General features: G+C 40.6%; 2 protein-coding genes across 2 annotated transcripts; one reads left to right on the forward strand and one right to left on the reverse strand.

Annotated features, from left to right (window-relative positions):
• Positions 1 to 565: 565 nt before the first annotated feature.
• On the forward strand, positions 566 to 11,592 carry LOC127951627 (ski-like protein). The gene is made up of 6 exons (XM_052549618.1): positions 566 to 718; positions 2,447 to 2,532; positions 2,935 to 3,080; positions 4,492 to 4,754; positions 6,317 to 6,538; positions 7,658 to 11,592. The coding sequence occupies exons 1-6, from the start codon at positions 590 to 592 to the stop codon at positions 7,904 to 7,906; spliced, it is 1,095 nt and encodes a 364-aa protein (XP_052405578.1). The 5' UTR covers positions 566 to 589; the 3' UTR covers positions 7,907 to 11,592.
• A 1,331-nt stretch (positions 11,593 to 12,923) lies between these two features.
• Positions 12,924 to 14,031, reverse strand: LOC127951628 (probable G-protein coupled receptor 160). The gene has a single exon (XM_052549619.1). The coding sequence runs from the start codon at positions 13,892 to 13,894 to the stop codon at positions 12,989 to 12,991; it is 906 nt and encodes a 301-aa protein (XP_052405579.1). The 5' UTR covers positions 13,895 to 14,031; the 3' UTR covers positions 12,924 to 12,988.
• Positions 14,032 to 14,256: the final 225 nt, after the last annotated feature.

Raw genomic sequence — 14,256 nt, forward strand, 5'->3', positions numbered from 1 at the left:
GGTTGCCATGTCACTCCACCACTGTACAGCTGCTTTATGTTGTGCAACGACATCGCCATTCATCCTTAAGGCTACAGGAAACAGGAGATCCCATAGTCTGCAGGAAGTTGTAATTTACTCCAGATAAAACATGGTTCTTCCTCCTCTGGCACTCACCCAGTCACTACTGTTAGTGTCTATGTGATGGAGGGACGAGGATATGCGTCACGCTTCCTGGTTTGCTCTGCCAAATAGAGGATGTTACTGATTGTAAACATTAGAAATGCACATATGAATCACACACAGTCTTAAGAAGTTGACGGTTGTTATGTCGGATGAATGTAAGGGCTCTATCCTTCTGTGTCAGCTATATTAAGCTCTGTCTGAGTCTGATAACCGTCAGCACTGAGCTTGCCCTGGATTCATGGTGTGTGACTCGTGCACACACACACATATGTACAAGCCTTGCAGCGTGTTTGTCGAACACGTTGAGCAGAGGAGGTGATGGACATATTGAATGTGTTGATTTGTGCACAAGCTCTGTGATATCAGATGTATTACACGTCTGAACGCTTGCAGCTAAGTGTTAACACTCTTGTGCTCATGAAGCATGTGGTTGTGTGTTTTCTCGCAGAAGGTGGTGGATGATGACAGTCGCGGGAGGAAGTCCAGTCCTGCACCCTGCCCATCTAACAGCAAGGTTTCTGATAGCGTCCTGGAGAAAAAGTCCCCTTCTAAGGTACTCCATCATTTTACTACAAAGTCCTTTTAATACAAGTCGACGGGGATCTTGGCATCGCTCCCGGGCAGCTATTGTTTATCTAAGCAATAGACCTCCAAGTACATTATCATGTGCTCTTGACTGGGGACAGCCTAAAATCTCCAAAACTGCTTAGTGTGTAAAAACAGTTTAATCACTAATAAGAAATGTTATTTCTTAAATTAAGCTTTAGCTGAAATTAGGCTAATTAAGGCAGTGTACAGTGGGACTTTCTTTCCTACAGCCACCATTTTGAGCAATTTCTCCGAATGAAATGCTCTTCAAGTGGCCCGTCCTCTGCTTGTCTCTTTATACACACCACTCCCCATTTATCCACACACAAACACTCTTCCTCATAGAGTCAGAAGCAGGAAACCGCTTCTCTCTATCTTACTCACCCATACTCATCGCAGGCCTCAAACCCGACCTCACCCCTAGAAAAAACCTCCCACATTCACACCCCTTCCTCTCATTTTCTCTTTCAATCTCTCATTCATTCAGAAATATCTAATTTCACACAGGCCAAAACCCCAACAGCCATCTGGGTGTCGCCCTGTGTCCTTCCTGTTTTCATTTCTGGTGGCGATTTTGGGTTGACCTAATCACAGTTGGGCAGGGTCAGGTGAAACAGGGTCCAAACTGTTTCGTGCTAAGCACTTTCAGTGGAGGGCAATGTTTATTATTAACACACTACAGTTCAAAAGTTTGAGTTCGGTAATTAAAGGTAAAGCTAGCATGACAAAAGTCTCTAATGCTCACCAAGGCTGCACTTATTTGATTAAATACAGTAAAAACAGTAGTACTGTGAAAATATTACAATTTAACATGTTTTATTTCTCTGATGGCAAAGCTTAATTTTCAGCATCCATTACCTCTCACATGATCCATCAGAAATCATTCTAATATGCTGATATGGTGCTCAAAAACATTTTGTTTCTTATTATCAATGTTGGAAACAGTTATTCTGCTTAATATTTGTGTGGAAACATTTTAAAATTATTTTTAATAAAATGTTATTTTAATGATCCTTTTTAAGGGTAGTGTATTTTTCAGGTGACTTGTTTGAAATGGGATGACGTTAAATGTAGGTGTACGTGTACGTGAAGTCCAAATTATTTGACTTTTGACTGCATTGTGCTTGTAGTGTAAATATTATTTCACTAGTCATGCATACAGAGGCCGTCCTCTCATGATCCCTTCACAAGACACATCTGAGAAACATCTTTAAAACAGAGCCACACTCTCCCCCAGTATACCTCACGCAGCCTGTATATCAACAATCAAACAGCCAGAAACCCAGCCAGGCTGTTTGACTTAATGCTGTCTTTGTCTCATCCTCTTCATTAATGCTCTACCTGTCAGCGTGTGCTCTGTGGCCACTGATGGATGAGTTATTTTCATGCATACATGATATTACAGCAGGATGTTTGTACTGCTCTCTTTGTTTACTCCGCTTCAGGCATCCTCACTCCCCTCACCAAGTTTCCCTCTGTGTGTTTGTACATTTGTGTGTAATTATTGCTGTTCGACTGCTCCTGTGCGAACGCGCTTGATAATCTGTGTAATGAGACCTTAAAGAACTTCTGTATTATTCATGTACAAATATGTGTAGACATGTATTTTAATGCAGCTCAAACAGTCCATTTCATATGCAAACGGTCTTAAAGGACTTCATTAATATTGATACACACTTGTTTGTGTGTACAGGGCAACTTGCAGTCTTCGCTGGTGTTCAGTCGACTGTTTCCTGACATCAAAGAGGAACCAGGACAGGGGCCCATCATCCACCCAAGGTATGGCCCTTTTTTCCCATCATTCCTTCGTTCCAGGATCACGCAAGTGCATGTAATAAAATTACATGACCATATCAAAATATAGACCAGATCAAGGGTTTCTGCGGAAACCTGGGTCTCTTCGGTTTGGACCTGCAAGTGTTTGACCCTAAATAACCACATAGCAGTGCTCTGTCAACAAATCACAATGCCCTAGCATTCTAATGCCACTCATCTTTTTAGACAATGTTAAAATGTTAATTTGTCCCAGTTTGATCTGATTATTGAGATCTGCTCTGTAGTGCATCATTAGCTGCTCAGCTGTACATGTGAAAAGCTCCCTGAGAGCCACAGTTCTCCTGATATTGCTGGGGTTTCAGCGTTGTATGTGCACCAGCCTGAGGGTGTTTGCTATGTTTGCAGTTACTACATGTACACGTACGATAAGATGGTGGCTCCTAACGTGTCCCTGCGGAAGGAGGGGGAAGTGAGCCATGAGGTTCTGGGTGCCCTGCTCAAGCAACACTACAGCAGGAGAACACTGACCCACGACAGCCAGCCCACCACAGGTCAGTACCCCCGCACTATTTAGTTATCCTACTAAATGAATGCATATGCACGCACGAGAATGGTGTGCTGTTAAAGGTCAGAAGTTTATGAGCTTGTATGTGGTTGACTCACTTAAAGGGTGAGGAGCTGCTGAGAGCGTCTTGCTAATGATTAATACAACGCACATTTTATAGTTGCCAGTGAAGAGAGCGGATGAAAATAGGCCGCTGAGTGTCAGATGGCTCTAGAGTGCTGGGGGAGGGGTCTCCAGTCTCCACCGCGGCACGCCACATTTCCTTCCATCCTTCTTCTGCCTGTCTCTCGCGTTTTCCTTTTTTCTCTGTGCCTCACGCATCCTCTTTTCACTTTTTGATCCTATTTCAACTCCCTCTGGCCCACTGCTCACCTCGCATTCCTTCTCTCTTTTTCTTATCTTTTTCCGTCATCTCCCTTCAGTATACCTGTTCTCCATCCTGGCTCCCCTTTTCTCTTTCTTCCCGTCTTTCTTCCTCAGTCCATTCCTTTTTGTTCCATGCACCCGTTCTTCACTCTGACTTCTCCATCTCTCATCTTTCTTTCTTCAGTTTACCCATTCTCCATCTTGGCTCCCCCTTTTATTCTCAGTTTGTCTCTTTCTTATCTTTAAATACGCCCAATCTCCATTCTGTCTCCCATGTCTCTTATCTTTCTTTCTTCAGTTTACCCATTTTCCATCCTGGCTCTACTTTTAGTCTTTTTTTCTCAATCTGTACCACTTTTGTTCATGTATCTCTTTTGTATCCAGGTGCCCTATGTCTCTCTTCCTTCTTAAATCTGTCTCTCATTCTCAGTATACTGGTTCTCAATGTTTGCCACCCCTCTTTTAATACTCAATTTGTCTCTATTTTTTATTTACACTGTCTCTCGTCTCTCTCTCTCTCTCTTTCTTCCATGTGCCCGTCCTCCATCCTGGCTCCCTCGTGTCCCTTCCGTCTCTCGTTCTCCTTCTCTGACTCATTCTTCTGAGTGTGACAGACAGGTCTTAGTCACAGTGGAGACTAGCAGCAGAGCGAGGCTGTTATTCGGCTCTGCAGTACCAGACCTGCAGCCTGCCTGTCCTACATCTAAATGAACTCTCTTACTCCCTCTCACTCAGTCCCTTTGGACCCCCGTGTTCCTCATCTAAGCACACATGCTAGACTGCTGCAGGTGATTTGTATGTAGAGCATGCGTAGCACCTTAGCAGCGTAAAAAATGATTTTCGATCGAGAAATCCTCTGCATGCCTCACATTTCTGTGTGATACTTCCAGTGCTTCCCCTCTACGCTGACCTTCAAAGAGAGACACCCACAGAGAATTAGTCACACAGACTTTCAGCACATGACAGATAAGGTGTGTGTGTGTGTGTGTGATCGCATGAGTGTGGTTAACTCTTTCTTCTCTTTCCCTCAGATCTTCCCACGTCTCCTTCCTCCATTGCAGAGGAGGCCAAAACCCACCACGCGGACGAAGCAAACGAGTGCCGCCATCCTCCTCCGTCAGTCGCCATGGAGACCAGCCCTCGCAGCAAGCAGCACGCCCCCGTTCCCACGGAGGGCAAGGACAGCGGAACGGAGGACGACAAGGACAGGATCATGCTGGAGATCGTCCAGATGTACCGGCGGCAGCAAGAAAAGCTGAATTCCACCCTTCAGAAACAGCTGCAGCTGAAGATGGTGAGACAGAGTCAGATTAGACCACTCATCCCTTCCTGAGTCACAGAGGCTCTGTTCCAAACCTTAATGAGCTCTCTGCTGTCTACATGGGGTTCTAAGGAAGCATCATAACTCATAAGAAACCTGATGGCTTTGTATAGGGTGGCCATTTGTGCCTTTTTCGCAGGACACGTCCTGGCCAGGATTTCTATATTGCCTAAATATCCTTGTCATACACCGATCAGTCAGCTCAATGCTGCTTTCCAGTCCGACACTAAAATGTACACGTATTTGCATCGCTTTGACCGCTTTCTGTAGATCCCACCTTCTCACGCACCACGATTGTTCGATTTACGTACAAAATCTGAAGGTTATTGGTCAAATGATCATTACCGTCGTTAAGTATGTAAACAGGAAACCAAAGCCAAAACCTGGATATTTTAAGCAATATAGAAATCCTGGCCAGGACGTGTCCTGCGAAAATGGCACGAATGGCCACCCTATTTGTACACCATGCTCACAATTGATCCCCTTACGACAGACCTCTATCCTTATCCTTACATTTTAAAGTCAGCAGTTTTACTTTTGTGCAAAGACCCATTTATAAATAAATATATGTATTTTTTTTTAGAAAATTAAAATTAAATTACAATATTTTTTTTCTTTTTATTTTACCATATCAACTGTATCTTTTTCTGCTCTCTAATGGGATAATATAAGATGGAACAAAAAATATTTCTTCCTGTTAAAATGATTAGTTGAGTCGGCACTATGGGCGTCCCGAGTTTGAATCCCAACTCGAGGGCCTTTCCTGATATCAAATAAATACATTTGTTAATTCAATTAAGCAAATGTATATAATAATACATTTGTTAATGTCATTAAGCAGTATGTATATTATATAGAGATTAAATGCCATTTTTTATTTCTCATGAAAAATTCAAGTTTGTGTGAAAATTCCAAAGTTTGGAACCCCTTTGCCTTTAATTTGTTATGTGAAGTTAAAAATGGCATCTAACCTGAAGTTGAAAAGCGGAGTACAAAGAATAAATAGCAAACATGTAGTCAATGAAAAAGTCCATTTTTAAATCCGTTTTATCTGTCCATTAAATATACTTTGCATAGGCACACATTTATGCATTTCCTGCTGCCATTTTGGAAGAAAATAGTCATTTTTTTATATTACATCTGGGATTGTCTCATCTGTGAAATGATACATGCGATTCTGCCCTAGATTTTGGCCTTAACGCGTATCTTAAAACACAGCATGATTTTGCTGCCTTCTGCTTGGAGCATCCTTCATGTTGGGTTGCACGCCTGTGATGTTTAAAAATGCTCCTCTAAATAGGCAGCACACTAGAGATTGGAATAGAGCCAGGGAGATGGACTAGTTGTGTATCAGAGAAGCTCTTTTTTGCTTCTGAGTAAAGAGAGAGACCTTGTTATAGTGCGAGTAAAGGTGAAGGCCAGAGCAGTAAGGAGTATGTTCCGGTTGAGCTTTATCACCCCGACTCATCCACTACAAACCCTCGACCTTTGCCGTACATAGTTTGACGCATCTCTTGACGTGCGTGTGTGTGCAGGAGCTGGAGTCAGTGCGCGGGGGCGAGGCAGCCAGGCTGAGGGAGTTGTCTGTGGAGCAGCTGGAGCTGCAGAACGAGCTGGAGGCGGTGCACACTGAGCATGCTCAGAGACTGGGGGAGGTGCGGCAGGAGCAGAGACAGCTGGAACACCGACTGGAGCAGCTCAGACAGCAGAGCTGTGCCTGCCAACCCAAAGAGCAGGAGGCGCAGTACAACGCACAGGTACATGTGTGGACCGCAGCAGAGCCAATCTGAGCGTGCCCTAATGACTGTGTGATGCAATGATAAACTCTACCCAGTGTGAATTATTCCTGTACCCAATGCAATATGCTGCATGTATCAGCGCAGATCATCTGTGTGTGGGAGGGATTCAGTAACAGGAAGACTGATACACACGCACACTGAGATGGAGAGCCAGTGCCTGGCTGATTTGCACACTGGGACTGATTGCTGATTTCCACATATCCAGTCTAATCAAATCAGACTGTCTAAATGTATTAGTGAACATTAGTTCATAAATCTATTCAAATGTAAAAATAAAAATAAATAAAAAGGCAATTTAAGTAACATTTCTATGTAATATTCTTTACTATTATTCATTTGATTTTGTGTGTGTGCCTTTACTGCTGCTAAATGCAGGGGTAAATATATATATATTTTTTTCGATAATAAAAATTAATTAAATAATTAAGCGAAAATCAGCAATGTTCCCTCTCCCTAGTGTCCTGCTGTATGTTCACAAATAGCAAAACACACGGTTTAACAAATGAGGACGTCCTCAATGGAAGGTTTTCGGTTATTTTGTCAACTTTTGCTTTCTTCTGAGTACCAATTTGTCCCCAAAATATGGTTACATTTAAGTAGGCATGCACACACAGGTTTTCCTATCATTATGGTGGAGTAATGGATTTTATACCGTCTCCCCCTACACTAACCCTGAATTCCTAAACATACCCTTACAAAAATTCATTTTTTTTCTCATTAGACCCAAAAAAAGAACAATGATTTCAGATACGGCCATCTTTGGGTTTACCTGAACCACACACACGCACACCCTTACAAAATAGTGGTTATCATCTAAGATTAATCACTTTTAGAGTAAAAATAATTATCCCTAAATTACAATCATGTTTTATAGAAACTAAATATCTATTGTATTTATATCTATAGATGCACCAAATGATTCAGTGATTAACCATCAAGATGAGTTAGATTTAATAATAGACAACTCTATTAAACTAAAATGGCGCTACAGATTTGCTTTACAGGAGGAATGGCTGGTAATCGAATGGAATATTTTGTGCGTTCCTGTTTGTAACAGAACTCTCCTTCTGTCCGCAGCTGTGCGAGCTTCGCTGCCGTCTGGAGCGTGCCGAGGCGGAGCGGCAGGAACTGCAAGAGGAGCTCTGCAGAGAGCGGGAGGCCCGAGAGAAGCTGGAGCTCATGATCTCGCAGCTTCGGCAGCAGATGGTCCAGTCTGGCACCAAAGGGAGCCGCAGCACTAGCCCTGCCCAGCCCCCGACCCCTTCCGCAAGCCCCCAATCCCAGCATTCCCTCTCTTCACCGGCCCCTGAGGTAACCTCCAGATAAACTCGCCCCCCTCTCTCGCACACTTCCACGCCTGTAGCCCAGGATCCTGCTCGCCCACTCCCTGCAGAGTAACTGACAAATACAAGACAAACTCTGCAGAAAAGAGCAGCTCTCCCATAACTGCTTCCGTTTGTGTTGCACCACCACAAAAAAAGACTTGATGTTTGTGTTTAATTTAAAAAAACGTTGTGTCACCCTGCCCTCAACCAGTCATTAAGCATTTTTTGGATGTACAAGCCTGTTTAATTTATAGTCGTGCTGAGAGGCTGATGGGACAGTGGAGGTATTTCTTTGTTGGACTTCTTGCTTCCTGTGACGTTGGGAAAGCGCTCGAGTGACACTCAGTAAAATACTACCTGTGACCCGAAGCCCAAGGATGCCAAACGGCAAGACGCCAATGCCCTGCAGCAGCAACAAGAAACCACGCGGATGTTTACTTTTCATTTGAATTTTGTGTATCATTGTTCTCTACAGAGAAAATGGGAGAAGGTTTTTGTTAACGTCACAAAAAAATATCAGTAAAATATTAATCCATAGCATATTTAAGTCATTATACTTAATAAAAGCGATTCGCAAACATAGAGGGGGTCCCTAACTGAGGCCCCCCGGTTTAAGATCGTAATCCTTCCCCTCTTCCTCTCCATCTCCCCTCCATTTTCTTTCCCTGCCTGCCGTTTGTCTTTTGAGTCTGGTGTTGATTATATGTTTCCTGTCTGCACTGCTGACCCTTTGCAGGCTGGTATATGACAAACAGCTCACTTCATTCCTGCTGCATGATGCAGTAAGCAAAGACTCACATTCGCCCCCTGCTGGAGAACACTATGAAACTCAGCCCCATTTAACTACAGGCAGTTATGCAAAAAAAAAAAAAGCTTCAGGATAGTGCAGTCCACCTCAGTCTGAAGTTTATGTTCAAAGCATAAAAGGATTCCTGTAGCTTCGATAAGAACATACTGGTTGTGGTTGCTCAGAAATTTAAACAAAGCACACAGTAGACCTTATATTTGTCCTTTTCTTAGCAAAGGATTCATTGGCAGTGCAGTTGATAATGTAAAGAGCTGAAGTACATCACAATCTCCCAAAAACCTAAAGCTGATTTCTTTATTCATCTGAGAACTGCTAATAAAGCACCTAGTTATTGAATGCTGGATTCCAGGTTAAATGATTTGGCTGTCATGTATTGGGTGTTTAGCCTGATTTTTATTTTTTATATACCCCTCTTATTTATTCCCCTGTGTCATTATTCTGGATGAGTGAACAAACAGGTCTGAGAGGAAGAAGAAAAACAGACAGGGGGCCAAGGGGGGAATGTAAAGGAATGAATGCTGTCACGTTAGCTCCCAGTCACTGAGAGTTGAAGAGGCACGCTTTGTCTCCGCAGAATGAGGCAGCTGCCGCTGATGTCCACTCACACATCAGTTAGATGGATAAAGAAAGATGGACACAGGAAGTGAAGCGATTTTACCACTAAAGCAGTTTGTTCTTTCTTTCTTTTTTCTTTCTTCTGTTCAGATTGGTTGTGTAAAACAATATTGGATGTAAATCTAGGCTTCTTTCGTGATGTACATATCTCACATAGAACATTCCACTGTGCACAACTCATCGGATTTACAGTCAGCCAAGCCGCAGCAGTTTTCTAAACCCGATGATGTGTATAGTGCAAAACCTCTTAGAAAACGTAAGGAAACACCCTGACTTATGTGAATACATCCAGCTATGAAGAATCAAAAAAAAAAACTATATTGTAAATGAGTGCTTTGACATTTTTGAACTTTTTTTTTCTTGAGATATTCAGAAATTATTTAATGTATTAACTAATAAAGATTTATATACACTTTGTACATACGGTAGTCATTAATATATTAACTAAATTCTTATAAACAATCTTTCAAGGTTTCTGATCACATTTGCGAAAGCTGGGCGTAGCCCAAGCTCTTTTTTTTTTTTTTTTTTTTTTATTAAAATAATTTGCCTGAAGAGTAGTTGTTGATAAAGTGTGTAAGATGGTGTAGGGATGTTTGATGCTCAGAACCCCTAAACCCCTAAACTTCCAGCGGGGAACGGGAACAGTGACGTATGCTGTCCAGTGCCTCAGTGTTTCCCTTCAGTGGGTCATTTCATCCATTTCATTGGAACCCACTGACATTGACTGACAACCTGTTGTTATTTTGGTGGTGTTCAGTTTTTCCTCTTCCCCATTATATACACACACACACATATATATAAATATATTTAAAAATGAATAATTCAGAATTCTTAGAAAGAAGGGAGTGAAATAATGCATGTATTGTTCTCTACTATATTGTTATGCTAAAACACGGATTCATTATTGTTAAAATGCAGAAGTGATTTTTTTTCTATTCTCTCTCACACCTAGAACCTTTCCAAAAACGTTACTCCATATTGTTTGAAAAGAATAGTCTTTATGTATATGGCCACATAATGTGCTGAAGAGCCTTCTCAAGAGAGAAATATATGAGAGACTGTGTGTGTGTACTGAAAAAAAGCAATGTGTTTTATATATATATATATATATATATATATACAGCTCTGATTTCATGTGTAGATCTTTTGAGAGATTGTAGAATTTGTTTTGGCACTGTAATGCATTACTGCAGTGTCGACTACAATTTCTGTACAAGCAGTATTAGGTTTCTTTTGTTTTCACCACAGTTACCTCTGTAGCAGCCAGTTTCAATGCTGTTTTTGATAGTTTTGGGTATTGAAATGTATTTCTGAAGCTTTCTAGAGTATACCTTATCATTTGTAACGATTCTATGAAACTTTTGTACACAGGGGGGCGCTGTATCTCTTCTATGTAGAATGCTATGTTAAATTTGAATTCTGGGCTTAGGAATACAGTACTCTTTAGACTCTTGAAACAACAAACCTGTTTTTGGCTTTTGCAGTGTTTCGAAAATAAATACAGATAACGTTGTACATATATTCGAGATGTGTGAAATATGTTGAATATCTGATATGTTTAGGGCTGGTATGATATAATTAGCAAAACTGTACTTCAAAGCAATCTAATGCTAGAGTTTTTCAGCAAATCTACCATGTATTTTGCATTATAGAGGAAATTTCCCATTTAAGAGGGGATAATGATTACTGTGGCTCCCTAGAGCTGATCAATGGCAAAAGACTAAAGGAACTTGCAATTATAAAATTATTATTATTATTATCATTTTATTTTTTGATAATGGAAAAAATACAGCATACAAATAACTACCTGCCAGCACAGCATGTATCCCTATGATCTTAATCATATCTTTTCTCATGTGCAACAAAGACATCACTATTAAAAAAAGGAAGAAAAAAAATCAGATGACTTTTGCAAACCGCAAAGATGTTTTAAGTTGCAGTTCTGACATCTGAAATGCAGTGTTTGTGCGTATCATTGCATATGTTGCCAACAGTGTGATGAGAGGTTTTTTGCTCTTGCATGAAAACGAGACGTTGTTCTCCTACCTCATGTTGTGATAAGATGTTTTCTAAAGCAGCTGACACATCTAAAACTGTTTATCATGATTGACATTTACAAGTTAAATTCATGTACATGCTTTTAGCTAATACCTCAGTTGTAGCTAGTGTTTATTGTTTATTTCCCCTATTTCAGACATTGTAAATATCTTGTATAGACAATGAGCTTGGATTAAATTCAAGTAAAGTTCTGTAGTGTCAAACTGACTGTGTCATTGTACTTTTTTCATTTTATGCCTGTTTGCTTTGGCAGGTTTACTTAAAAGTACAGTTCACACAAAAAAACAACGTTTTGGCATCTCTTTACTCATGCTCATGTTCCCTTACAACTTTCTTTTGTCAAATGTTTTTATTTTCGTTGTGGTGTAATGCTTCTTCACAAATACATTTGAAACATTCTTATGAGATATTTATGAATTTACGGCGCAGTGGATAAGACACATGCCTTTGGTGTGAGAGACCCGGGTTTGAATCCACTGTGAGACACCAATGTGTCCCTGAGCAAGACACTTAACCCCTAGTTGCTCCAGAGGCGTGTGACTTCTGATATATATAGCAATTGTAGATATGGATAAAAGCTTCAGCTAAATGAATGAATGAATGAACACAAATTAGTAAGGCCTCTAAATTATCAACATAATTAAAGCTTTGCTGAGAAACCTGTTGTACACAATTACTACATGCTCTCTGTCACCTGATTGATAGTTCAGAATTTAAAAAAAAAGGCAATTCAAGTAATTTATCTTTGCTGTTAAATATCCAGTTATATTTTTTTTTTGTAAACACAAGCATAACCTTGACATTGTTATTAATATTTCAAGATGAACACTTACTGGATGGAAGCAAAATGTAATAATCGATACTTTATATATATATATATATATATATATATATATATATATATATCGATACTTTATATTATTATATATAAGTCATTTTAATATGTTCAAATATGATACAAATTTATTTGTACATTTCAAATATCAAAATATCTTACTGAGACATAGGCCTATTATTGCACTTGCAGATATTATTTTTTTGTGCGTAATCTGTACAAATTATTTACTTTACAAACCGTCTAAATTTCATTTAACTTTTCATGTAAGTAACAATCTGCACTAAATTACAAATTTTTGCTCAGTTTAGGCCTCTGAATGAAACTGTGAGCTTCTCACTAGATTATATGGGTTATTCTAAAGTTTCAATAAGCTATTATATAGTGTTCCACAGAAGAAAGTCATTTACAACATTGAAACGACATGGGTTAAATACTGACAGAATTTAAATTTTTTATGATCTTATGTAAATATTCCTAAACTTCAATAGCCTAGTATCGAGGAGCGATTAAACCGGTTAGACTGCTAGACTAGTTCAAATGTAAATATACTTCCTTACATTTGTACATCTTCCTTGTCATTTTCATGAGTCCAGTTTATTTGCATACAGACGGAAAACACTTGTAATTTTGAGCTCTACCCTGTAAGCAGAAATCACATAATTTGTTACACGTTTTTCTAGTAAAGAGACGAATCAGTTGTGCAAAAAATATTAGCTTTTTATATGCAAACAAGAAAGCAAAGAAAAACGAAGTAGACATGGTCAGACATTTAGTGTTTTGACTTGTATGCGGTCATTGGGTTGTTGTCCATAATTCCACTCGTCAGCTCCATATGTAAAACAAAAGTACCAGGAACAAAAACCGTCGGTTATGGTGTCGCTTTTCTTGGAATTCGATGAAATAGAGCGACCGCACAGAGCCAAAGCGACAAAAAAGCTGTTGAGGAAACACAGCCAGATGACGTTCAGCTGCAGGTGCGCGTGCATCTCTATCTGCAGCAGCGGCGAGATGATCATCAGTGCGAGGAACGAGGACCACGTGCTCAGGAACGTGTGCATGGCGCGCCTTAAACAAACCAAGCAGCTTTGTTGAGTGGAATGCTGAAACACATGCACCCTCCATCTCTCAAACGGAGCATACGAGTAAAGAATGACGCAGGTGACCGTCAGCAGCACGAGAACCGGAGAGCTCTGAGATCTACTAAACAGCTGGCACTGGTGCTCCTCAGCATCTCCTATCAACAGAACAAAATCAGGCTCCCAGAAAACGTACAAAGCTGCTACAATCCAAAGGAGGCACGCTCCAGCCAGGTAAGTTAGCTTTTGTTTCCAGGATGTGTGGGTTGAGCTTGATGATAGTGTCCAAAAGTTGTCTAGTCCTACAAGGAGGAACACTGGCCAGTGGAGCGCATCGTAGATAAAACAAGCAATCTGAGCCAGCAGGCATATGTGATACCTAGTGAAGTGCCAGCCTGAAATGTTGAAGTTTTCCAGATAGAAAATAGCCCCAAGGGCAAAACTCAAGAGACTGTCTATCAGTGCCAAGGAAATGCAGAAGAATCCTGAGAAGCTCCTGGTCATGTAGTGCCGCTGCACCACGACCACCAGCCAGTTCAGCAAACTCTTGAGCCACAAAACCAGCAGGAGCGAAGGGATTGATGTTTCCATGGTATGGCTTAATCCAAGGCTGAAATCAGAACGATCAACAGACCAGTCTTTCTTGTAACTAGCCAGCAGTTCCTCATTGAAAGAGTTTACAACCGCTGTCAGTAGACACACCCTACTTAGGTGAAGGCCAGCCCTGCACTTTAAATGAATAGCCCACTTTCAGTTGGAGTTCATTATTGTTAAGCATGAATGGGCATTATATAATTGGTATAAAAGGTTTTTTTTTTTTTTTAGTTTTTAATGTTGATTCAGCAATACTACTCATTCAGCAACTTACATACAATACCCTTTTTCTCTTCCCGATACTGAGTACTGATCTGATACCTGGCTGTGTATCTGTATATACAGTTGTATATACTACT

Source organism: Carassius gibelio, chromosome B2 (assembly GCF_023724105.1).
Source record: "Carassius gibelio isolate Cgi1373 ecotype wild population from Czech Republic chromosome B2, carGib1.2-hapl.c, whole genome shotgun sequence".
Lineage (NCBI taxonomy): Eukaryota > Metazoa > Chordata > Actinopteri > Cypriniformes > Cyprinidae > Carassius > Carassius gibelio.

Coding starts and splice junctions, on each gene's coding strand:
- LOC127951627 (XM_052549618.1), top strand. CDS start 590: ATGTGGTTGTGTGTTTTCTCGCAGAAGGTGGTGGATGATGACAGTCGC. Junction 2,533..2,934: donor GGGCCCATCATCCACCCAAG/GTATGGCCCTTT, acceptor CTATGTTTGCAG/TTACTACATGTACACGTACG. Junction 3,081..4,491: donor CGACAGCCAGCCCACCACAG/GTCAGTACCCCC, acceptor TCTTTCCCTCAG/ATCTTCCCACGTCTCCTTCC.
- LOC127951628 (XM_052549619.1), bottom strand. CDS start 13,894: ATGGAAACATCAATCCCTTCGCTCCTGCTGGTTTTGTGGCTCAAGAGT.